General features: G+C 34.8%; 2 protein-coding genes across 8 annotated transcripts in view; one reads left to right on the top strand and one right to left on the bottom strand.

Annotated features, from left to right (window-relative positions):
* Positions 1 to 26,369, bottom strand: part of LOC124176296 (lysophosphatidylcholine acyltransferase) — a 118,771-nt gene extending 92,402 nt beyond the window's left edge. For 2 of the 3 annotated variants that reach the window (XM_046557394.1, XM_046557395.1), the window contains exon 1: positions 25,882 to 26,368. In XM_046557394.1, the coding sequence (XP_046413350.1) occupies positions 25,882 to 26,007 (126 nt within the window). In that variant the 5' untranslated portion in view covers positions 26,008 to 26,368. Of the gene's footprint in view, positions 1 to 25,881 lie in introns of all 3 variants that reach the window. The other variant, XM_046557393.1, reaches the window with a different exon arrangement.
* Positions 26,370 to 26,524: 155 nt separating this feature from the next.
* The window catches only part of LOC124176298, a 51,915-nt gene continuing 50,815 nt past the window's right edge, over positions 26,525 to 27,624 (top strand). For 3 of the 5 annotated variants that reach the window (XM_046557405.1, XM_046557406.1, XM_046557404.1), the window contains exon 1: positions 26,527 to 27,099. In XM_046557405.1, coding sequence (XP_046413361.1) covers positions 26,954 to 27,099 — 146 coding nt within the window. In that variant the 5' untranslated portion in view covers positions 26,527 to 26,953. Of the gene's footprint in view, positions 27,100 to 27,624 lie in introns of all 5 variants that reach the window. The other 2 variants (XM_046557402.1, XM_046557403.1) reach the window with 2 other exon arrangements.

Below are 27,624 nucleotides of genomic sequence, written 5' to 3'. Positions count from 1 at the left end.
ACTGTCTTCATTTGCTTTTAATACCTGGGAATATATGAGCCACGAGTTACGTGCAACGAGTACGAACAAGTCATACGGATTCCCGCAAAAGCCGTTGGCTTCTTGTCTCGAGCTTTGGCTTTTGCTGTAAATGCGATTCTAGTGGACAGGGCCAGGGTCAAGGAAAGTATTTAGCCGCTGTCAGTGAGGAAGTGACCTAGTTCTTCGGCTGTGTACAGGATTTTGAAATATTTTTTAAAAGAAAATTGGTTCACATAATCAACATTGTTATGCTCCGTGTACTTGGAATACACATTGCATATTTGCTTTTGCACGCTACCGTCAAATCGTAGTACTGAGTTTATATCATCTGTCAATTACCTACATATTTTTATAAAGAATAAGCCTACTACCGTAACTATAGTATTTCTATGACGTCGCGAAAGTTATACACGATGGTCAATTATAATTTACAAAAAATTGAAAGGATGTAAGAAAAAATTTCGGACTACATTTAATAGGTTTTAAAAGGAAATAGGTATAATGCTAATGAAAAATCACATGTGAATTGTGCCATTTCCGAGGCCTCGCAAGTTAACACTGATGTTAGAAAACGGAATCAGCGTCCTCCGCACTTACATGTTCATGAAAGAAAATTACTTTGTTTTTCTAGAATGCTTAGTATTATATCAACTACCAGTGAAAGTGTGAAATTTTTAATTCTTCACTATTCACTAATAAACTAAATCTTTTTCTCTGTTCTCATGCAATTCCAGTGAGTCGTTCCGATTCTTTTTTGCACAAATTCTCTGACATGAAAATATTTGCACAGGAGATATTTAGAAAATAGGCTACGGAAGTAATTCTTTAAAATAACAGTATAATTTATTGTTATTTCTTAACATAGAATTCACAATAAGAGCTGGGCAGCAAGTAAGAATCAAACAAATTATTTTCAATTTTTACAAAATACTTTCTTCAAATGTATATATAACATTATATATATATATATATAACCTTTAACAATTATATGCAACATTTCTTTGGTACGTACAGAGGATCTGTTTAAGTAGTACCACTAATTTTACTAATTTTTATTTACCTGACCCTTCTAAAATACTGTAAATCTCTAATTTTTCATCAACTAGAGGCAAATTCAAACTTTTTTTCTCTTTTTTTGAAACGTATCGCATTCAACAATCATGCGCAACAGATCATTATTTTTAGTGCATCTTACAATTAGACACATGAGATTCTCACGAATTTTTTTTTTATATTCATTGATCATCCTATAATTTACCTTGTTTACGGGGACTAAGAAGGCTTAAATTCTTAAAAAATAAATTTTTTTGATATCGACCTATTCTGCTAGTACAATGTGCTAAGCACATTTTGGTGGAAAGACAACTGAAACATCCGCAAAATTGAGCGCACGGGGACTAGGAAGGCTTTGACGACTGAAAATGGAATAAATATTCAATTCACGTTTATGAATGATTATAAAAAATATACGCAACTTTTCGTATTTTCAAGTTGTTTGTTATATTCGTGTCAATGAAAATCAGTGATACTCGTAAAAAAAAACATTAATAATTGCGCGAGATATTGAGCGTTGAAAACGACCGCACATCTAAAATTCGGGTGTGGTAGCAACTCACCGAATTTATTCTTACATTTTTCAAAAGCACCAAAAAATGGACCGAAAAAATGCAGAGGGGTGATTATTAGTCTTTATTAACGTCCATGGCAATGTTGGACAATTAAGATTTGGCTTTTTACATCAAGTGAAACAATCACAAAATCAAAATATCAAGAAGAAAAAAGCTAAAAATACAACCCCAGATAATAAAAGACAATAAAAAGTCCTTAAACTAGCTGAAACACCCCAAGAAACAGTCAAAGTAAGAGAAATAAAGAAACAATAACCTCGAGTACAGCGAAACAAAATGAGAGTAGAGAGAAGTGAAGTAAATGTCCAGAGATGAAATTCAAATTACGCGAATCAAAATAAAAACAACTACTTCAATGAAATTGAAACTAAAGTATTAAGTAGTTCGGAAATAAATCAAAAGCAAGAAGGAAGCAAGAAAACAGCACAGTGGAAACAGAGGTAAGGAGGTACAGACAGCAGTCGGGTGAGACCGCACCTCATCGCGCATACTCAGCGGCTAACAGATGATTACAAATAATTTTTGACAGAAAAATATGACCAATTTCAAAACAATTAAACAATATGATTTTGCTCCAACGCGTATTTATTTATTTTTTTTTTTTGTAATTTGATGAATCGAATAAAACTTTTTGTAGTCAGCGACGAATTTCAATCAATAATTTAATACGATTTTATGTACAACCCTCGATAGAAATATTATAAGATTGAAAAATTTACCACTCATACCTATGTATACGGTAGACAACGCAACTTTTATTGTTGGAATGCCGTCACCTTTGCTGCTAATTTACGGGTGGTTTAAACGCTGACCTGAAAGTTCTCGCACTTCTGGTTTTTTTTTTTTGTGCAAAAGTGTTCACTGAGATCTGAATATTGAGCAATTTTTTTTTTTTGGATAACGATCTATTCTTATTGGCGTGTCAAATTTTCAAAATTAATCTAGGGAAGTGAAAAACATGAGAAAACTGGCATCGATCGGTGGAAAATTGAAGCAAACTAGCCCTTTTTTAGAAGCGCTTCCACCCTGAAACAGCGTCGATATCACTGTTAAGGGGGTATTCTAGTGTAGAAATTTGAAAAAATCGATTTTTTTTTTTTATATTTTCAAAGCTTAACCTTTTAAGAATGTGTCCTTGAAAGGACAAGTCAAAATTTCAATTATTTTCAGAGATATAGCTATTTTAGTGACACGTCTTCAATACTGGCTCGGCTGGAACGAATTTTACTCGAAACTTTAAACGCGTTTTTCTCAAAACTACATTTTTCAAAACGGTTGACATGATTTCTCAAGTTCTATTGAACCGATTTACTTGAAATTTGGTGAGAATCTTCTCAATACATGTCTCTATCGCACGAACCATTATTATAACGAAATAATAATTTTTACTATTTTTAAAAAATTCAGAAACGTCCAAAAAAGTAAAAAAAAAACGTATTATTTTTTCGGACAGCCGTAATTTGGCAAAAAAAAATTTTTTTTCGACTTTTTTTTAGTTAGTACGATAGCTGCATTTATGTAGATTAATAATCTTTTTTTTTCTGATTTTGAAAATGCTTGCAATCGTGACAACATTGGCGCGCCATTTTTTTTGTACCCCCCACTTCAACAACTCATAGCACTTTCAATTTTGTATTTTTTGACTTGTTTTTTTTTTTTTTGTAATCGTGAAATGATAATAAACGCCTGATAAAAAAATGGATGATAAAAATATTTTTTGTTTTTTGTTTATAGCACTTCAAAAAACACCTCAAATTCATGCCTCTACACTAGAATACCCCCTTAATACTGCGGGTAGCATCCGCCAGACAGCAAAAAGGAGTCTGCGAATAAATTTGCAGATCGTTCACAGAGATGAGATGGTTTGAGAAGCTTAAGACATTGCACAAATCATTGATAAAAATAAGAAATCAAAGGGAGCCAAGTACCGAGCCTTTGCGGACACCCTAATCCAGGCTTTGCCAAGAGGACAGTTGTCCATTGCCGCCATCCACTGCCTGAGATAACTGGCTATCCATTTCAAAGCAGTCAGAGAAAATTCCATATCATAGAGTTTCCTAAGCAGCACAGAATCAACAGCTTACCGAAAATCGAAAAGAATGACAAGAGTAATCTTACGGCTATCAATGCATCTATGAATGTCTTCGGTGAGCCTCAGCGGCGCCGACCGTCTATTAAGTCAAGGGTGAAAACTTAACTGAGAGAAACTAACGGCTAATGAGAAAAACCACGATCTGATCCAAAACAATACGATAGTAACCACCTTAAAAAGAATGAAGACAATAGAGATTGGCCGGAAATGCTTGAGAGAGGAAGAATTGAGTTTAGCGAACGGCAGAACGCGCCCCTGCTTTCATTGGAAAGAACAAACTGCTGAGGACAGAAACTAATTAAAAAGTTGTCAAAATGGACAAGAAAAGCAGAGGAAGAGGAACCTTGATATTTTGCGATGATAGATCATTAACACCTCGTGATGGCGATGTAAAGTGAGTGATCGCTTTCAAGAGCGCTTCAAGTGAGGTATCGCTGAAGTACAAGGAAGTTCACTATAGGCCGGAGGGCAAGGCACGCTTTCGAAGAATGACTAATTCCCGAAGAGTTGGAATACGCTGGCAAAGTAAGAATTTCATTCGTTTAGAGAAAAAAGATCCTGATTATTAGAGTCTGAAGCCAGTAGTCCGAGATGCTTCAGCTCCTTTCAGAGCGCACAGGAATTCCCGATGGCGGACAGCCTTCCCACATAAAATTCGTTTGATATGCAAACTCATGAACGTCTCGATAGCGTTAAAGTGAGGCAAGACTTCTGGATCGACGACGGTATTCTCTATAAAGTGTGTCCTTAGTACGAATAAGCTTATGCAATTCCGGTGAAATCTACGCAGGATTCATCCGTTTGGGAGACAAGAACACGTATGGTGCAAGCTGGTCTAATGCAGCAACCAAGTTTTTTGGGAGACAGTCGAGCAATTCATCCACCGTGGTGGAAGAGAAGAAAGAATGCCAGTCCGATCTTTCTAGTTCAACGAGGAACCCCTTCGAGAGAAAATTCTGGTACACGTGTGGGCATTAATTCAGAGACGACAAGTTTTTAAACGGAACGGCCACGGTGCAAAATTCGGGGCTAGTGGAGGACTAATGGGGAAAAGCAGCCAATACCTTTACTCTGAAGTTATCGCTAACATAACAAGCAATGCCCACCACTAACTTTCCCCAACCAATCATTTCGCAAAAATGCGTAGCTCGGAAGGGTTACAGATACGTCTGGAATCTGCACGTCGAACCACGTTACACTGGCAGTGATGACGTTGCATACCTATAAGAGAAGAAGAATGGAAGTGGACATCGTTAATGTGGCCACGGATCAAAGTAGCGTTGAAATGGTACAGGCGAAGAGAATATTGGACATCAGAAGCAGAGTTCGGAACAGGGCAGCCACTACGAGAATACAGACGAGAGATCAGAGAGAGTCAGTATGACTATGACATCGCGATCATCCGTAGTTTGAATACAGTGTGAGTGCCATCGGTTCTCGTGATAAAAATAACGCCATTTTGATGCCGGACGTACTTGAAACCCAGTCTTTTTGCCTAAGTTTTTGTGGCAGTCTGTAGAGATCCGAAGGCCGAAAGTGCCTCGTTAATGTAAATGATGCTCGCTGACCCAGCGAGTGAAGGAGTAAGAACACTGGAGGAGAGGATATCCCTTCTAGGCCGAGAGATTGTGACAAAAAGTCCCAACTCATTTATTACAAGTATTGCACCCCTTCAGGGATCGAATTACATAATTAATGGAAGGAAAATGATAGTCATAGCGCTAGTCGGTGGTAATCGCAGGACGAAGTATCGAACTTGTTGGATAAACTACGCGTTTTGAACGATTTTTTACACAAAGAATCTTTCATTTTCCGGTGGATTATGAAAAAAAAACTTGGACGGAGCGAAATGCCGTACTCGTGAGATGAAGCTTACAGCCCGCCATACTTGTCGAAGCAGGTAAGTTTTTTTTTTTTTTAAACCATGTTTTACAGGCTCATTTTTGCTTTAACTGATTCTTTCCAAGTAGACATTCACGAAAGTTACCGTGCCATACCGTTTTGACGGGTCTGAATAGTCACCATACTGCTGTAAATGAGCAGTTTTTTTGAAAGTTGATTAACGATTTTTTACAGTTTGGCAGTTAGATTTGGAAGGTTATGATACAATGTCATGGTTGATATGTTTGCCATACTTCTGGTCAAGTGCAAAAGTAGTAGCATACTTCAAAAACTGATTTTTCGAATCGTCTTTAAAATACGAATGAGCAAGACGTAAAATTATTTATTACAGTATGGCAGCATTGTATTTAGTATATTTCCTGAGAGTCCCTCAAGTCTCTGATATGTCAATATTTATAGTATAATTCATACAAATCATATTTCTTATTTAATAGTGCATCCAAAGTGAATCGTTCTCACATTGCACCCTCCCCTATTACGTTAAAAATGCAAAAAATTGTGTAACGAATATGGCATCAAGATAAATACGAGGATATATAATTTTTTCGTTTCGGCGGGAAATCCGAATGGAGATGGTTTCGAAACATGTTTGTTTCAAGAATTCACTGTGATCTAGTTCTGATAGACGCATTATTTTTTTTTCTCAAAAAGTGCTTCTAAGAATTACACAGCCTCATATTTTTTCAAGTCTTACACAGTGGTATGCTGTTATCAAATAAAATAAACACTTCCATTTACGACTTTTAACGAGGTTCTTCAATTATGGTTTACGTATGTGACTTTTTTTACTTGTATGCGAATATATTCAACAGTTGATCAGTCGTCGGTACGTAGTTTGAATTATTTAGATCAAGATAGTATATTCATCCTTGAATTAAATATAATTGCACCGGATGATTTTTGATTCTCAGTGACATGCATGATCTGACGGTTTGATAGCTGGGCACTTGTTTCCTTCGTGTACAAGAATGCCTAAGTTGATTTCATCGACCCCAACTGTGAAAGTTGAGACGAGACTCATTTGTATACATACATGGTACTACCTAATGCTATGATCCACACGCACTGGGTACTCATTGTCAGATGAACTATTCAGAAGTTCCTAAATTTCGAATTGCGGGAGTTTCTAACATTCTCTAAAAGAGTATAACTCAAAATCTCCGAGTCTCGTACGACAGAAAAAAATTTCACACTCAATTCGTAGGTTTTTAGAAGTACTTTTGGATGATATTTCACAGCGGTTTCTTGATTGCCCCATCATTTATTGTGACCTCTGATCTAAATCAGACAGTTATGTTTCTAGTATTGGGCACTTTTGATAAATCTTTACTATTTGAGATCTGAAATTCTGCGGGGAAAAACAAGATTTCAAATTTTAAGCAGGTAACTGTTCAGGTCTGTTCTGAATCAGGTGTTCGGGAAGACAATCTGAAATCTCCTACAAAAGTTGGAGTCAGGTTTGGACACTAGAAAGTATTAAAAATTGAAAATACTCCATTTTGACGTTAGTTTTTTCCCTATGAAGTTTGGAAGAGAAATTTCCAGTTGAAAGTTGCGCGTCATGCTGCTTTCTAATTCTAGATAATATGACCAACGCAAGTTACTTAGAACTGTTAGTTCAACTAGAGATGGAAAAAAATTAAAGTGATCAAGTTTGTTTATTGTATGTAAGTCAGTGAATTAACGTGTTTCGAGCCTGGGTCACGTGACCGATTCAAGAGTTCTTACGAGAATCCATCTAATTCTTTCATAAAACATTGATTTGATTAAGATTTATTTCTTCTCTTTTTTTTTTGATACATTGATAAATTATCACATGAATTGACAACCGCATAGTTTGAAAAAATACAAAATTTTCTCAGTGTAAAAGGGGCTATACCGTAATAGACCAGTAAATAAGCATGACAAATGGTACCTTTTGATATGAATCCAGGAACTTGATCTGAGAGTAATTCAATGACGCTGAATGGAATGGTCATGGGGATTTTGCAATCAACCTCCAAGATGATAATAAAAAAAAAAGGTTAAACCATTCAATTCGGAAGCTAATAACTTTATCAAAAAATATGTCAAACAAAAGTTGTTCCGGACAAAAAATAAAAAATAAAACGTCAAAAAGTATCCCATGTTCATCTTTGTATCTTCAAAAATAGGGGGAAAAAAAAATAAAAACCATTCAAAGAGGAGGGGGGGGGGGCAAAACCTCAAAGTTTCAAATAATAAAAAAATGTTGCAAAATTTGTTAAAAAATGTTAAAATTTCTTCGAAGAGGAAAAATACAAAAAAAATGGTACCACGTACTCTTCGCACGTACCGATCGCACAAGAAACTGTCGAAACGAATCCAAAATATTATATGTGAATAAGAAGTTTCTTCTCTTCAAGCACTGTTCATAAGGAGGACTATAATGTGTAGATGTTGTGTTTACCCTTTCGAATCCTTGCTTCCGATGAGAAATCACGTAAGACAAGCAATGCCGTCTAATGAATGATATGCGGATGTGCAAATCATTTTTCTACGAGAAGAATATTGTTGAAAGAATGTAAATTCGAGAAATTGGTGATTTCGAAAAATTAACGACGTAGCCAGGAATCGAACCTGGCGTCTAGAGATGCTTGACCGGAGCCTTACTCCACTAGACCACTAGCATCTCTAGTCGTTAATTTTTCGAAATCACCAATTTTTCGAATTTACATTCTTTCACCGAAACATTATACTTTGCGTGACTTACGTACGATGTAAACAAAAACTCCAGATGAAAAATAAAATAAACTCTACATATAGTTATAAGCGTCGCATTGAGTGTATGAAGGTAAACAATTGCTCTATATGAATCTGAAGATATTTTGGTTTTTTAATTTGTTTCGGCAGTCCTTAGTGCGAAAAGAACGTACGAACATTTTCAACGACTTCGTGACACAATTTTTTTTAATGTCTCCTGTTCCGAAACGTTTTAACGTGTAAAATTCACTGGATATGACAAACTCCGTATTAAAAAATGAGGCATAATTATTACTTTACGTAATCAAGACTTGTATCTAATTGTTACGAAAAAATTAATATATCGATAAATATGGGTTGGTTGGCGCAAGCGCGATTTTTTTTTACAACGAAAAACTCGTAGAGATGAGGAGTGACGTATGTAATTGACTATTTTTTATTTATTTATTTTTTTGTATTAAAAAGCAAGTTAATCTAGTGTGAACCTGTGCAACTTTTCACCCTCTTGACATTTTCTCTGAACTCTCTAGTTATCGAATTTACAGCTTTTTTCTAAAACATGTCTTTTTTTAGCTAAAATTAAAGTATTCGGGCGAAAAAAAATTGCACAAGACTTTCTTAAAAATTCAAATGTAGCTTTTGATATCCTTCTTACTTTTAACATAGAAAAAACTGAGGGAATTTTTTTCCCCAAGAATCGGAGTTAATTTCCAACGGCTGAAAAATAGCCGAAAAACGGCCATGTTCAAAAATACGTACCAGGGCCAAAAAAAAGTTGTAGAGAATTTTACAAAAAATCGAAATGAAGGTAAATTTGTCTTCTTTAAAATGCTGTTTGGAACGTTTGGTTATATTTATTTTTGAGATCGCTATCTAACTTTAAGTGCGTCAAGAAATTTCAACTAGCGTACCCGAAATTTTGGCTGGCAGTGTGTACGAGACAGACATATTTTGCGTCCCTACGTTCCCGTTGGTGCTTCGACTGAAAAAAAATTCTATTTAAATATAAATGTCGTTCACCTTTTACTCCCTTATTTTTGAAGATACAAAAATGAAAACAGGATACATTTTTTTTGCCCCAACAAGTTTTGTTTGACGTATGTTTTGATAAAGTAATTAGCTTCCGAATTAAACGGTTTAACCTTTTTTTTATAATGATCTTTGGAGCCGATTGCAAAATAATTATCTCCATTAGATTCAGCGTCATCGAATTATCCTTAGATCGAGTTTCTGAATAAATATTTGATACGTACTACCTTTCGATTCTTTTCCTGGCCTACGAGTATTTAAGGGGACCCGGTGGTCTAGAAATTTCAAAAAATCGATTTTTTTTTTCGATATTTCGAAAGTATAGTATCTTAAGAATATACTGTGAAATGTTCATGCGGAAATTCCGAATATTATAGCTTCTACAGCCCATTCCAGGTAGGACCCTTCTCCGCATTTTACCTTTACATTTGTAACCGAATACAATATAATCCCTTCGGAATACAAACGTTCCGAAGGGATCCTCTATGGTGCCGGAATCGCGGATTAACTGTAAGTATTCAAAATTTGCTCAATTTTTGAAAATATCTGTACCTCAAACTTTAAACTCATTTATCTCGAAACGACTTTTTTCGACACGGCGGGGGTGAAAATAAAAAAACTATTCAACTGAATGACTTGAAATTTGGATACGTTGTTCACAACATGTATGGCTATCGTCGGAACTAGAATCATAATTTTATTTAAATAATTTCCTATTGTTTACACTAAAAAACTAGTGAAAAAAAAACCGATTTTACGAACTTTTTTTTTCAACGCCCGCCATTTTGTCAATTTTCAATTTTTTCGATTTGTTCTAGTTCCGACCATAACTGCACTCTTTCTGATTAAGAATGTCTTTGAATTTTTTGTTTCTGATGAGTAGAAGTCTCGAAATCACCTCCGCAGTCCGGATCCGATTTTTCGAAAGGGTCATCTTTAGCGGCATTTTTATAATAATAAATATTGTTTTTAAAAGGAAAAAAAAATTTTTTTGTATGATTAATAAACCTAGTAATAAACTCGAAAAGTTAGAACATCGTTTTTTTTATTTTTATTAGCAAAAAAAAATCGTGAAAATAGGTGTCATTTTCGTGCGCTAGACCACCGGGTCCCCTTAAGGAAGTGAAACAGTCCGAAGCCAGGCACCAATGGCATTAGATGTAGCGCGCGCTCTCGCGTCCGTGAGTTCGGGTATCTTCGACGAGAGAGCGTGCGCTACATAGGCCGTTCGTGCCTGGCTTCGGACTGTTGCATTTACTCTAAGACTCGTGGTACGTTTGATTCTAATAGCAAAGACGTGGAAAAGCAATTTTTTTTCATCCCTCTGGAAAAGATGAATCAGAATCTGGAAGTACAATTTTTGATAGTTCGAAAATTGGCCGAGTTACTGTTATTCATTTGTTTTCAATTAAAAGTTTTACTCTGTCTAAATTAGTATACTTATATTTATATTATGTTTCGAGTACACAAACTGGGAGATTTCTAATGAATGTGAAGTACAGTGCGAACCGTACAGGTAAGCACTGTAATCACACGAGTCTCGGATATCACCCGTTCTCATGCGTGACACACCCTACTTTTTTCCAACATCTGTGAAAAGTTTGTTTAGAGAAGAAAAGGAGGTGCCACTAACAGTACGTAAAATTGGGATAAAGTGATTTACGCTCAACGACACAATGCGTAAAGTTGAGTTTTTTCGAAAATTGGCATCCGGGGCAGAAGGTCCTAGTGTGTAAATTATTACAATTGAGTTGTGCGCACGCGCCAATTTTGTTCTACTGCGCTATTCAAAAATAGGGCAGTGTACACGTGCTCCACAAAAGTAACTTTTTCCGACGACTGCTTAAAAAATTCGTATTTCAGTAACCTGTGAAGCGTGCCATTGAGGAACCATATTCTATTGAAGAGAGTTAAACCTGGGCAATATTTGTTATTCAGGGAGGCCAAGTGATCTAATTGTTTGAGTTAATTCATATAATTCCACGCGTTTGTCGGTAAACGGAGGTGATGCTTTGGTGCTCAGTCGGTAACATTACATTCAACGTTTACATCTAACATCAAATCCTACTAGGCCGAAAAATTAACAATCTTGGAATCACTGAGGGCATGTGTGCGCTCAAAACCTTGTGGTCTCTCTTAATTCATTGCAAGATAATCAAACGTCCAATGGTTATCAAATAAGTACATTGTTAAGCTACCTTATCCCCTACTAATACGGGAAAAGGAATAAAATTATGAACCAGAGCTTTGATATCGATTTGTTTTATTCCGCACCGCTTTAAAACAGTGAAAAATTTAGTGGACTGATTCAATTTCACTCCACAAGAGTTCATTTTGTTTGATAAACTGTTTGTCACATATTTAACGGAACAGATTTTTTTTCCACCCAATAGTCAATGTAGTACTGCTATCTGCTTATTAAAGTCAAGATCAGAGCGATCTTCAAAAATGACATAATTAACAATACTTATTTGATAAAAAAAATTGTCATGGCGGATTATGTAGAATTATCTTCTAAATAAAATGATTCATCGTTAAGCGAAATCGAACGAACATATTAAATCTTAAGCTCGGATATCTATTTTCTATACACAAGAGAAATACCTCATACTCAATATTAAAAGTTGTTACGCAACTAAGAAAGTAAGACAGCATCAATCATCGTCAAATCGAAAGTTCTTCATTTGAAGAGATTTGTTGATTTTTTACACATTCAACTTACTTTCTAGTCGGAGAATATAATATCGACTATCTGCAGGGTCTCTTCATTTTCGCGTAGAAAATATTACATGGTGATTGATTTGTCAACAAACACGATTACTAATTGTAAGTAGTTATAATGTCTTCATGTTATAATAAAACATCGATTCCATTGGCATTCCTGCTGATAGGACTAATTTTTATGCTAATCTGTTCACACATAGTTGGTAATGTCCCATATTTAACTATGTGATACAATTTAAAAATTGGATTTAAATCCTTGAGAGACGATATGAACCTGCAGGTGACAAATGTGTCACTTAATAATGGAAATTCAAAATCAATCTCATGTATGAAGTTCCGACCAACTAACCTTGATCAACTTTGAATTTCCCGTTTTCAAACATGTTTCGAGCTAAAATGAGAATAATGATAATAATAACGATAATGATTACAACGACGACAACAAAAGTTATTCGATTATCTTATTCGAACTTTTGAAGCACAATGTCAAATTCGAGATTAGTGCCTAAAAAACGGTTAGGTACCGTAGTATATTAAAAGCAGATGAATTTTGGGTTTTGGACTACATACGTACCTCCAGATATAAGGTTCAGTTTTTTCTGAACTGATTTTCAATTCATGACCAGCGATCACAAAAACCATTTACTATCAATTTTCATCGAAATCCAAATGTTTGTGATTTTTTTAAACATATTGATTATGTTACATCCTCCATACCTCACGTTCCTGCAATTCTGTTTCCACACACTTACAGCTACCTATCTTATATCATGCATCCTCTTCTTATCGGTTGGGTGTCATCATTCACTGATGATCAATGATATTCATTGCAATCAGTGACACTTTCGAAAATAAAGATTTCGAAAAATTCATCTTTTGTTATTTTATTTTCGCATGTCTGAAATTTCGATATATCGATCATTCCAAATATTGATCCATTCAAATTTTGACCCTGCCCTTCTTATCATCACCTCGCTGCCTTGGTTCACATATCTAGTCAGCAGATTGCTCCCTACACTGCTAAACTGCAACATGCCGGTCTCGTACACCACTTTGTCCCATATATTCTCACTTTCAATTTACCCTTTATTCGGCCAACATCTAAATTCACCTCTCGTCTCGAAGAAAAAACTGAACTCTCCCCTTTTCCCTGCTGCGGACAATTCCTCTTCCACATCTTCTCATTGTACTCTCCATATTTTTGTTAAATCGATTATATGATCGAACATTAAAATCCCTCAATACAAATTTCTTCCATTTTCCCATCACCTTAATTCACGGGTTACGAACCCAAAATAGGCTGAATACCATCACGGCTGGGTACGGATGCGGTCATTGACAGCCGCTCGTCGTTATCACATTCATCTACCCCGTAACAATTACACCGAATATAAATTTTGCAAATCTGATTTTAGATTCGTGATCACGACCTAAAAACCATGTGGTATCAATTTTCATACAAAACCATTCATCCATTACAAAATACCATGATTTATATTTTATCCTTTATAATTTTGTTATTTAAATAATTCAAAAAGTACTGAACCAATCAAAGTAAAAATCTCATAATACATAACATAACATAAGACTATGTTTGAAAATTTCATGTCGATTAAGAACAAAGTTATTGTAATCTGGTGACCTATTCTCGAAATATAGTTAGAGAAAAAAATTGCATGCACATACATAGGCACATAAAAATCCATTCAAAAATGATTAGATGTGATTCTTTAAACGGGAGAACGTAGAGCTCAAGTTAAAACTCAGCTTTTTATTTTCAGGTGATTACTGTAACTTCTTTTTAACTTTCTGTTTCTCTGTTTTGAGAAAAAAAAGTAAGTTATTGTAATTACCCTGAAAATTAAAAGTTGAGTTATCACTAGATTTCGACTTTTCAAAATCTAGGGAATCTCCTCCGGCCATTTTTGGCTGAATGTATGTATATATGTATGCGTGTGATGAATTTTTTTGTCCGACGATGTCTCGAGAGCGAGTTACCAGATTTCAATGATATTGGTCACAATTGATGCGGCCTTTCCAAACTTAGAACCGATGAAATTTTTGGTTCAACACATTCAGCACTTTTTGAATCCTTTAAATAACAAAATTTCAAAAAATAGTATAAAAATCATGATATCTTTCAAATTTGCAGAATTTAAATTTGGCGTATCAAATAGGTTGAAAAAAAACTAGAAACAGTTGGATTTGGATGAAAATTGGTACTCGAAGGTTTGTTGGCTGGCTTTTACGATTCTGAGGTCAGATTTGCGAAATCCAACATGGCCAATTCAATATGGTGAAAAAAAATCTGAAAATATTTGGATTTTAATAGAAAATAGTAGGCGGAGGTTTTTTGGGTCACTGACAACGAATCCAAGGTCAGACTTTCAAAATTTGTAACGGTGCATCCATTATAGTGATTCAAAGTTGAAAAGATTGTCATATTTTCGTGTACAGTACCTAAGGGTTTTTAAACTGTCAATTACGAATCTGAATTTGTAGTTCGAAATCCGAATTTAATATTCATATTCTTTTTCCTGAGAACTTGGATCCGGCAGTGTGAAAACGGGGAATTCGGAGGCTGGCTCACGGTCAGCCTAAAGCCGCGTGTTTTCTTTAAAAATGGAGAAATGGGATGTTGAAAGTATCTCGAGAATGGATTTAACGGATTTTGATGATGGTGGTCTCAATTGACGTAACTTTTCTCAGCCTACAACTAACTGCATTTTTGGTTATATCTACTACAATAGAAAAAATAACACAAAAACAAAATTTCATTTGTCGATGTTTTATGGGCTCGAAACGCACGCCAATGGAAAGTTCTTATGGCTCCATCAAGGTCAACAAAATTAATCACACGTCTTGACAATCATCTAAACCTACGCATTATTCATGTGAAAATGCCGCAGTCAGCACTTATTCTACGTATAATACCAAATACAAATAACCGAGAAAAATTTTCGCAACAAATATGCGAGGAAATTTATTTTTGTAGTTGCAAAAATAAACCATATAAATATACATCAATTATGAATAAATTATCGTTAATTGCATAAATGAATTTCTTTATATTTTATCAATCCCAGAAAATAAAAAAGCTCTACGGTATTTTCGTTTAGCATTGCACGTAAAATTTTGCTGACTGCAGTGATATTTTTACATCAGTACTGTAGAGGCTTTGGTAACAGTCGAAATGAGTTCCAATTGACTCGGTCGATAAAGACTGACTATAGCATCGCCTTAACGAATAAAAGTTTGTGTATTGAAATTATCTACCTTCACTTCTCTTTCACTAACCTACTTATTAAGCGTACTAAAATCGAATGCCACAGGCATTGAGACGATAAGTGAAAGAGTGGTCGGATGCCCAGCAACCGGTTATTCTCAAGCACCATTAACAGACGAATATTTTGTCGCACTACTATAACAGTAAATAATTCTCGCCACGGCGCGAGGCACCGTGAGTCTAGCCAAGAATTCACCAATTACAAATTGATAAATGAGAGAAATGGGTATAACTACCTGCCACAGGCGTAAAAGTCTACTTAGTATTACCGGATAGTGAAGCGGAAGTGACTGGCATCTCATTCTATCCTTATTACAGCCACGTACTTGAGGCGATCATTGCCCTGCAAAGAACGATTAACCCTCTGCCAGCCATGGGGTTTTTTCACTGACATTGCTGGCGAACATCCGTCCCGGGATCTTTTTCCCCCACTTACGACTTTTCAAAAATTTCCAAAAAATTCAGTCAATCGGTTTCAGGTGCCTACCTGATATTTCAACAGTTTGCATTACGAAATTTTCAATTAGTTGATTAGTAGAAATGGTTGTACAATGAAAAGCTCCCCAGACACCGATAAGTGAGAAAATCAGAGTGGACGATATCGTCCATGTTAGCCGGCAGAGGGTTGATTTCACATTTATATTTGACACTCACGGTATGTATGGCGGAGATCGGGGCACGAGCGACGGACCCCCTGAGCCGTTAATTATTTTTGTAGCGTTTGAGCACCGGGTACGAGTTGTTTTGATCTATCTCGAATAGATTCATCATTATTTTGTGGTAATTGGAAAAAAATAATTATATTCCGCAGAAAATGGCATTTATCTGAAGTATCATTATTTTTTAAATCTTGGGAAAAAATTTTTTTTGTTCTGAAAGAATGTTGCACATTTTGATTCAACACATATCGAACAAACGTCTAATAATATCTCGGTATTGAGACAAAAAATTCTTTTTGTCAATTTTTTTGGGTGGGTCCGTCATGCCCCGGTCTCCCCCATACACACACACACACACATATATATATCCTGTTCATATCATTTCGACCTGGGTCTGACCCTTGACCTCTCGAATTTGGCCCGCGATTTTTTATATGATTTTATTTGCTTTAAAAGGCACTCGGGTTTTTTTAGATTTTTTCGACGCGGTTTTAATTTTCTACAATTTTTCAAAACTATATTACTGACTGATGCAATTTCAAAATCTGAAAAAAAGTTTGAAAAATCGTGTGCCATGTACCAAAATTTTTAAGTTTAGAGCCGGAATGAGGAGATTTTTGCTTCTCACTGTTTTCAAGCTATTTCCGAAAAAACCGTGAAAAAAATTAAAAGTGGGAGTCATTTTACCATAGATGGTTGCTTAAACATTTTCACATGTCACACCGGATTTAAAATTTTTTTTTCAGATCCGACAGGTCAAGGGTCAAACCCAGGTTGAAATTGTATGAACTACCCGATGCATACATTCATGCATTAGGTTGTTGAAAAAATTTTTAATTTTTACACGCGCATCAAAATTTCGGTCGAGCATCTCAAATAGAATATCTCAGTTAAATATGAGCTCTTAATATTGATATTCAGAGGTGCTTATTTCATGTTTTCCATTTTCCATTTAAATAACACATAAACAAAATTCGAAAAAGTTTCTGTATTTGTTTTTTCTCGTCAACGGCTCAACTTATAAACTATCTGTATAGAGATTCGTATAGAGAATTTCACGCTTAATAAAAAAAAAAAAACGAGATAGAATTTTCCCAACTGTAACCGATTAAAAGATAATTGCGTTACACATTGAGTCATTTTTACCTAATAGTACAAATCGTATGTTAATCGATTTGGAAAGAGAAGATTACATTAAGAAGGACTTCGTTCGTTATAGTTACTAGAAAATTCTTATGACTATAGCTGTAATAGCGGTTTAAATACTGTTGAAATTAGAAGACAATGTTGGTACACACATCTACAAACTAAACACTCTAACTATTGTTGCCAATACTACAATTTCTGGTTGATGCAGATTGAATCAGTTTGATTAATTTGGTACAGTTTTTCAGTTAAACGAGGTCCTAAAATCAATTTAATGTTTGACTAATATCAAATTATCGCAATAGTTATAATAACAATACGTATAATCTTATTCAAAAAGAATAAGCACAGTACCGCATTTATACTCAATTTCAGAGCTGTACAAAATTCATTTTTATTTCATACCCAGAAATATATTTTTCGGTGACGGTATAAAAATGAAAGTACTTAATGACTTTAAAAATTGATGGGAAGTTTACAGCACTTTAGCGAGACCACAAATAAAAATTTCTCTGGATTTATCTGACGCATTGAGGCTAAGTTCACAAATATCTAATCATGCAAGAGTACATACGAGTGCGTAGCTAGCGAGTACTTACCAATTAAAAATACAATGTGCTTACATCTACCAGTTGTCACTTGTCGAAAACTTTGATGCGGAAGCTACACAAGACATATGCCAGTTTGAGGAGAAAATTGAAGACGGCCTGACCTGCCATACTTGCATTATTGTTCCAACTAAAAATTTTATTTTTATTTTGATTTATAGTGAACTCGTCCTGATTTTTCATTTTAGTTTGTATATTGTCGTTGATTCAATATAGTAGATGAATACAAGTAGGTCTAGTTATTTTCATATATCGTCAAAAAGCTACCATATTTCCGTTGTATACACACAGGAAAAGGATTATTTGAGTCAAGTGGTATTTGTTTGATTGTACTAAATGTTATGGACAAATGTGGCGAACACACTACTTACTTGATTCAACAAAACAGTTTTGTCGCATTAAATACTTGTGTCAACTTAATACAGAATTGTATCAAGCCTTTGAATAAATGAATGATCTTGCTCACTATCGATTTATTCAAGATGAGACAGAAAATGTGTAATTAAAATTACTAAAAATGGATTGAATGCACCTCAATCGCTTTGTTTTAAGAATATGTAATTATTCTATCAAAACAAATTGAGCTTGTTTCAGTTCATGTTTTGTCAAGTCAAGAGTTCAAAGGTTGAAACAAGCATTTGTTGCTACAAATATGTTTAGCAATGACTGAACATTGGAGTTGTTGAAGCTCACAAAACTTATTTTTCGAATGTTATCTTTTATAATTCTGTTGACTCGAAATTTTGTAGGGTTTACCCGATATTCAATGAGTAAAACCCGAAAATTGATTGTTGTACACGTAGAAGTATAAATTGAACATTTTGTTGATTCATCGTCAATTTCAATTTCGGTGACCCGAAACTTGGTATTATATTTTCATCGATTGTAATACGTCTGATGACTACGTCATCCATATCTGATTCGTTAGCAGACTACCCAGTTTTAGAACTATCTCCGAACCTGCTTCCGTAGCGAGAAAGTTCACCGCCTACTGGCCGTTTATAGTACTAGTATACTGCTTACAATGAATATATTCTCTACTTGTTTCTCTCCTTGTTAGATCATTAAAGTGTGACATTCGATCGAAGTAAATTTTTTGCTGGCTAGAATCACGTACTTATTTGATTTGAAGTACGTAATTGTTTCTAGTAATGACAATGCGACATGGAGCAACAATGCATAAACTTCAAATGAAATGATATTTGGTTGACTCAATTTCGCAAACACATGAAAAGGTTCACTCGATTGCGACAAGAAAGACTTCTGTTGAATCAAGGAATTCGCTTAACAATTTTACAAACTAACTGAATCTAAATTGTTGAATTGAAGTCATCGTATTTGGAACAAATAAGGGATGCTAGATTGAAGTGAATGGACTCCAGCAAAATCTAATATGTTGGTTCAAGAATTTCTTTCCCTCCGTGTAGCTTTTACGACAAATTTTTCTCGATACAATGACTTTCACGGGAGGAATCTCAAGACCTAATTGAGTTTAATCATTTTTGTAATTGTCTCGTTTTTGAAAATTAATGATCATGGTAACTTGGAAACGGAAATAACAATAGTATCACGACCCTAATAATATGAATAATATTTCTTCTTTACGAAGCGCTAGATCGGTAGCATTTATTGTCTACACATAGAGGTAGTTGATACTCCCGCACGATGCATCACAGACAAGAAGATCTGTGGTGTGATCCTTCTTTTTTTAAATTTCACGCAATTATCATGAATATTCATTTCGATGTTTCTATTTTCTTCATTTTTTTCTCTTTCATTAGTATTTTTAGTTACATACTGTTCGGTATTTAATTCACCTGTCGTCCAAGTTAGCAACGGTCTCCATGTATAAGTAATACGCAAAATACGCAATCTTCGCGTAATGGAATAGTTAGAATTTTTCATTCTCTAATATTTAATTCGTCACACTTCTACTTTGTGTATTAGGATCACCTGTATCACAAAAATGTGCACTATTGTATTATTGCTATCACTACATAAATTCTACATTTTGTGTACTTCATGTATCTGATATGTGTCAAATATTAAAAATACATTTTTATTTGTGATACTATGTATGATGGGGGAATTTTTCTCAACTCAACCTTCCTCCAGACCTCAACACCTTTGATTTTCGTTTTTTTTCTTGATTTTGTTGTATTACGTGAGAGGACGTCTGCTGATTTTTCGTACAATTTTTCGGGTTCTCGTTTCGGAGTTTAGAGCAATCACAATTTGGCAATTCTTAAACTTCAAGAATTTTCTGCCGATGATACCTCGGTCCTGAAGAGTATCAATAAAACCAAAGTCATCATTGAACTCGTGTTGAAAACAGTTAAAAAAAAAATTGTTGAATTTATGAATCATCTTTTGATCGCCAAGAACTTATTAGACAGAGCAAAATCATTATTTCGGCATGCTGGAAATTTTTTGTAAAAATATTTGTCACCGAATTTTTTGAAAAAAACAAAAAATTTTAACTGCTTACCCAAAATAGTATTCTAAAGGGTTTCGAGGAGACAATGTTTTTACAGAGCAAAACACGGAATTATCTGACCAAGAATTTCAGGCGATGAACGTTTTATCGTTTATTGCATATTGTTTAATTTGCGGGTACATTTTTTTGATCAATGAATGAATTTAATTCCGTTCGTCAAAAATGGAGCTAGTTGAGATGGAAAATGAAAGTTCATACAATCCTATGATTAAAGTGACATACATATTCTTACCTGTGTATAATTCCTCATCGCATAGCCCCATTTTTAGCGAATTATACCGAATAAAAAAATGCAACAAATGGTGAAGTATTTGACGTTTGACTCTTTCATCGAAGAATACAATGTTTTTACTCTCTAAAAAATTTGTAACGAAACCATTGAAGATACCATATTGAGTAAGGACTTAATTAAAATTGTTGGCTTCTTTCAAAGAATTTCGTGAAAAAAGTAAGAATGTCAAGATGAGACGAGATAACGAGTTTTCACTATCGAATCAATTTGTGGTGACCAGAATTGGATTAAGAAATGTCGAGATTTTTTTTTTTAATCGATACAATTTGAATTCAATGATGAGATTTTTATATTTCAAAAGTTGCCAAGCTTTCGGTTTGAAAACTCCGAATCAGGAAACGTAAGAATTTGGCAAAAAATTAACGGAGGTATTCTCAGGTAGAACAATAAAATTCCGAAATAGTAGTTTTGGTTCTGAGGCCAAAAGGTTGTACGGCCGTGGTACGAACATTATTTGTTGATAGAAAAGTCGTAAGGTACGCCATAATGGTCACGGTTTTCAGAAGTTCCAATCATAAAGTTGAACTTGTGCTCAGTTGGCCACGTGTCCGTAAAGATCAACCTTGGTAGTCTGGTCGAGAAGTGAGTTCACTGAGAAAAATCGTTAGAATGGTCTTAAAAATATGGCGATTGGTGCATTGGATTCAGAATTTAAAATGATGAAACCGGTATTTTTTAATTAATCCGCCAAAAAAAATTTTTCTCTATTTATTATTGAATTTTAAAATACTTAACCCCAAAAAATTTTTTTTACAACTCTGATGCACATGGCTGTATTTGTAATTTTTTAAAGCAACGAAAAAAAAATAAAATGAAAATATAAATCTGTTTATAACAAATTGTTTATAAAATAAACAATGAAAATTCAAATAGAAAAAAAAATTTTTTTCACAAGTATATTAACAATTGTAAATGATGATTTTTAGAAAAAAAATTATTTCTTAATAAATAATTTAAATGGTGGATAAATGAAAAAAACAGTTATCAACAATTAAATAATTTTTTTAAGAAAAAATTTTTTTTTTTAAAATCATTATTTCACTAAGACAATGAAATGACCAAAAAAAATTTTTCAAAAATATTCAACTTGTCTATTTATTTATAATAAATTTCTAAACAATACACGTTAAAAAATTTTCAGCCAAGCTTATAAACGCAACATATTAATTTAAAAACAACCAAAATTCAAGATTTATGAAAAAAAATTTTTATCATAACATTAGCCGGATTTTTCCATTTTTGATAACTTTGAAAAATCATTATAAACAAATGAAAAAACTTTTATAAACTTTTACCACTGAATCTTATTTATTATTTATATAAGAAGAGCTCACAAAAGAAAAAAAATGTATAGACCCATATTTTAAACTTTTACAAGTGATTTTATGAAAAGTCAAGTCTACGAAAAATGAGTTAATTAACAATGAAATAACTTAAACGAAAATCGAGTTAAAAATTTTTTTTTGGTAAGACTACATTCCTTCAAGTGTCTAGATAACACTATAATTTATTCAAATTTTTAAATTAATATTGAATGTTATAAAAAAATTTTTTCGTGCTGCATGCTTCGCTAGACGGTGACGCCTAGGCACCGAAACGGCCGCGCGGAGCCCTATTTTCAACGTTAAATTAAAATTATAAATAATAAAGATAGAATTCCGGGAGTATGGACTTTCCTATCGGAAATTTCCTCCTCTTTTAGGATCTTTTTTCAAAATTCATTTATCTTTTATATTTTTGAAATTATAGCTATAAAACGGAGACTCCCTTTTTTTCTTTTCGTTTTTTGTTTATAACTATTGAAATTTTTAATGGCGGATTAATTAAAAAATACCGGTTTCATCATTTTAAATTCTGAATCCAATGCACCAATCGCCATATTTTTAAGACCATTCTAACGATTTTTCTCAGTGAACTCACTTCTCGACCAGACTATTGGGGCCAGAAAACGCGTTCATACCAGCGTACCATACGGCTGCTATATTGCAAAGAAAAAAATTGATGGCGTTGAGGTCTGCTGGGTGATTGAGCTGAGCGAGATCCTCCCCCAGGCAGCTGTATCTTTATCATTACTAACACTGCGCAAATTGTTCGTTTCGTAAACGCCATGTACCTTATATGCACCAAATATGGAATTTATTTTTATTTTATTTATAATTTATATTTATTTAAATACGTGCTATGATACGTATCATGCTCCTTTTTTCTCCTTATTCCGTTCTTTAATTTTAAATGAGAAGGCCCCATTCACCGTAGATCACTTTGCGCACAAACATGTTGCACACAACCTTATTGAAAACAGACTTATTCTCCATGAGGTTGATTCGACACGGTCTTGCTCTACCACATCCTGACTTGGCGTTCGTCAAGTACAAATTTCTAGTAGAGTAGATTGGACGTAAGTATTTTCATTTCAAGTTTTCCACAGGAAATTTATTTCGGTTCGGTTCACATCATCATACCATGCAATCTCGACGGATTGCACTCCCTCGACATCTGACTTTTTTCCATTTAGAGGAAGTGCAATTTGTCTAGATTAGCTGGTATGATGATGTGAACTTTTTCTCACGTAGTAGAACCAATATCCGCTAAAATCTCGTAGTGACAGATTACTTTGAACATTATTAATCTTACAGTAAAATATATACTGAGAATGTGTTTGAAACACGTGTATTTTAAATGGAAAAATCCTCCTTCTTCCAGGCAAGAAAATATGTAATAATGTAAAATATGAAAGAAAATATGGTGAAATGCGAAATAATCCGGTGAGGTGTTTGAAAGTGATCAGGATATGTAAGAAGATGTGATGAAATGTGGTGCAATGCTGCGAGAACTTATGAGACTTATGAGATTTTTATAAAAAAGAGATTTGGGGTACACATTTTTGTCTCGTGATTAACCCTTCGTTAGGTCTATTGGATAATGACTTCAAGAGAACGGCGTATAAAATAGACTGGTTTAAAGACTACGAATCTTTTAATTGGCAGTACATACGTTGGCTACACATGTCAAATAATAGATCTGTACATTTTTATTTTTAAACTGACAATGAGTTGTCATTTGAACGTCTGCCCAAGATTTTGGGCAAAAGCGAATTGTCGATGGCGTCATTCTATTTTTAATTTTGGAAAGGTTCTTTTCCGCAAGCATCAAATCTGTATTTCAAATTTCACGTACAGAAAACGTGTTTTTTTTTTTTTACCATTACTAAAATCTAACGAAATTTAAGTTATCTTTATTACAGTCAGCAAAGATTGGCACTTGTAGCTAGCGGTAATGTTGTAGACGCACACGGCATTTTTTGAAGATGACAGAAAACTTGCACTCGCATATATGCACATGGTTTTTATAGAATTGGCTTATGGTGACATTGAAATCTGAACAAAATATCGTTGTAGTGGATTCCAAAGAATCAATTACAAAAATCAGTCACCAAATTGATAAGGTTAGTAGTCAGTAGAATGGAAGCAAATATTGAACTAACAATTTAAATAACATCACCATAAGTTGTAAACTCTCAAAGAGGATATTTTTTCGAATATAGAAATAATTCCATTAGGATCGTTTATAAAACTCGATTAATTGATAATTGGAAAAGTGGTTACTGTAAGAAAAATTAACAGTGAGAATTTCGAAAACTATATGTCTAATTCAAAAATTGTAAGAGCCGCAACGAGTACTTCCAGTATTTTTACAAAATTTGACTTCAACTTTTTGAAGCATGTTACAACTGAGTTTCGATTTCGATTTACTTGCAAGAAAGCCCGCCAATAAATTGTCAAAGTTCCTACCCCGTCGCTTTATATCATAAAAAGTAAACAACAGTTTTCTTTCTTAACGCTTCAGTCAATACTGTTCGTGAAGGATCGTATACCTACACTGTTGGAGGTATACGGTGATGAATTTATGTCACTGTGGAGTATTACAGAGGTCCACAACTAGCGGTGTAGTATGGGTATGTAAGGTGTCAGTCATTGGCACCAACGCCGGGTGGTGTTAATTTTTACACCGATAGATGTGAAAAATATAGTGCCCGGAGACTTCTATAATAGTGATAATGACATCCCAAAGAGATTCCTATAACTGCATACGCAATCATGCAGTGCGTGTCTCCTGCACTGAAATTATTGAAAATGTGTTCTCAAATTCAATTCCGACCGCCAAGACGTCTCTTCGAAACTTCTTGCGACTCTAATGTGTGACAGCACTGGAAACGATTGTGAAAGGCTTTTCCAGAAATCGCACGTGACTTGTTAATAAACGAGGAAGAGTATACGAGTGATGACAATTCAGCTCGTTTCAAAATTTCCATGATTTATCATTAAACTGGGGCTCGGTGTGATACAGTGCTAGTGACGCGGTAGTTTCCAATTCTTTAAAGAGAATCCGCATGATCTGCACGTAGGTATTAGGGAGAGTAGAAAGCACGCGTGTACGTATCTGCGTTCTTTGTGGTCGTTGGCCGCGCTCTCACAACTCGAATCTAGGAAGCAAAAATTTCTGTACGCTTACAGATAATGCATAACTAAATAGCTTATTTCGAATAACACAGAATTGCGATGGTTCCCCCCACAAATCTGAGTAGAAATTTCGGTAGGTATTAGGTACGAATTTGTGAAATAAATATTCAAAAAATTCTATCCCTTAAATTTTCTGAGAAATTTTATTTCTGCTTCCTTCCAGTAATACACTGGAGTTCACTGCCAATTTCTGTGTTAAATATATTTATTAATGGTAGTGTTGATATTTACATATTCATCTACTTTCACTAGTTGTTATTTACGGTGATTTTAAGCAGGTGCCCTGGCCGATTTCGACGTTGTCGTACATATACCAAAATATCGAAGTCCACGTATCTCAAACGCGAAAATGGGCATTATTAGTTAAAGGTGGAATTAAAAGTTATGTTTCGCAGACCTGCGTAATTAACAATCAATCATACTAAATTCGCGTGTATAACTAGTCAATCGAATACTTCCATAGCCTCCAGAGTAATTAGATTGGTTGGGTCGATTGAATGATATATCGTGTACACACGTGTATGTAGCACGGACAGACGCATTCTTGCCGGTTTTTGGGTACAACGACCGCACGGGCTGCAATTTGCGCACGCTGCACATCTATAACGACCGTTACCAGCAATCCCAATCGGTTCTTCGACATGCAGTTGTTCCCTTTTCCCGTTTCTCCTTTTCTTATTTTTCACCTTTCTCTCGCCGTTTTGGAAAATTCTCTTTTCTCACTAGATCTTATCTATCATCTATCAATGGTCTAACCTTGAGCTTGTCGTAGGTTGTGTCAAGTTCAAGGCGATGTACGAAGGGGTTTAGAATGTCGGCTGACACAGATGGTGAATCCGAGGTTTGATGAACCTTCCCGTTCATCCTCTCCATCGTCTCCATCCTGGTGCGTTTCTTTCCGACGACACAGGTTTATCAAGCACTGTTACGTCCGATTCTAAGTATGTATCAAGGAACAGGAAATAGATGTCGAAATGATAATAAGGAAAATTGAGAAAAAACTTGCACTACATCGATGTGTTCCAAATTTGAACGGGAGGATAAAAAGAAAGTAAAGGATCCGAGCACCTCGGTTTAATAACAATTTTTAAACATCGTTTAAGTTCGAATTACAGTTTAAGCACCTAAATTACACCTGTCAAACCGGGTAGGTAAAATGAAACAGGATTCAATGTATGGTGAAATTCTGCACCTGGCGCGCACTCGCGGCCGATTTGTATCGCCTGTTTCCACTTACTGAAGTATAGCGTAACTACTATGTTACAGCTGAGCGACGCGGCAGCATTGACCGAGTGGTGCAGCCTCAGCGTTTTATTCTGCGCTGAATATAGACGGCGCCACCGTGCAGCGTATGACGATTGTTGATTTTTGCAAGGCCAAATCGCATCGTGTTGAAGTTAGTAACGTTATCGTAAGATTCACGCCGAAGAAATACCGTAATTTCGCAATTGGGGAACCGTTTTAAATGCACTAAACCGCGATGAAACGAAATATACTCATTCTGTGCAATTCTAGTACCTTCAAAATCATTGTAGAAATAAGAAAATAGTGATTTTTTCCCAATGTTCCGTTACGATAAGGTTCTTACTTCAACCTCGTCAAATCTTACGTAGTATAATTTTGTTTGCTCGGGTTTGATTGTGAGTGTTTATTTCTTTGCCACTCAAATATGTACGCTTCGCCGTGCGATACGCCGCCGAATCCACACGCGAATGATTCGAACCCTGCTACTTTTATAGTTCTTCCGAAATATTCGTAAATAAAGTATCCACTTGAAAGCATTGAATGCTTGTTGCGGGTTAGTGGTTACATAACCTGTAAAGAAAATATGGAAAAACAATTACACAAATCCGTAGTTGGATATTTTTTACACCTGTCAAAAATCAATGAAAAATGGAACGTCTTAGTTCAAAGTGCCGAACGCCCGTTAAACAATTTGAAAAATCAGGAAGAACAACTCAGGATGGTTTCAGAGTGAGTATACAAATCACGATAGAAAACCGTGAGCATCTTTTGAAACTTAATAATAAATTTTGCCTGCAAACTTAAACTAAATGTGACAGGAGCTGTGAAACTTTTGCGCGTAAAGTAGCGAATTGAGGTTATATTGTTATTTATTTTTATTTAGCGTGAACTGTGTCAGAAAAATAGTACCGTTCAGCAATATCGTGATTGATATCAGAAGATATTCAATCGACGCAATGAAGGATTTGATGGAAAAAAAAAATTAAATGCCACACAATTTGGGTTAGTTATTTATTGAAAGAAAAGATCTGAAATTAAATGTGGAACGTCATGATGACTGGGAGCCTGGAAAAATTGAGGCAGGTAAGTAAAAATAATGCTCATTGTAAAAAGATTCTTTATTTATATAAAATTAAAAATGAATGTATTGTTGAAATCCAGTAGAAGGTAGCTCCGGAGTAGATTTGTTACAGCGCAGTGCTCTGGAAGCCAGTAATCAGTGCCGATGAACATGAAATAAATTGATAAAATTAG

The sequence above is a fragment of the Neodiprion fabricii genome, chromosome 2, assembly GCF_021155785.1.
Source record: "Neodiprion fabricii isolate iyNeoFabr1 chromosome 2, iyNeoFabr1.1, whole genome shotgun sequence".
NCBI classification, from domain to species: domain Eukaryota; kingdom Metazoa; phylum Arthropoda; class Insecta; order Hymenoptera; family Diprionidae; genus Neodiprion; species Neodiprion fabricii.
The sequence above is the reverse complement of the archived record's forward strand: the minus strand, read 5'-3'. Positions and strand labels throughout refer to the sequence as shown.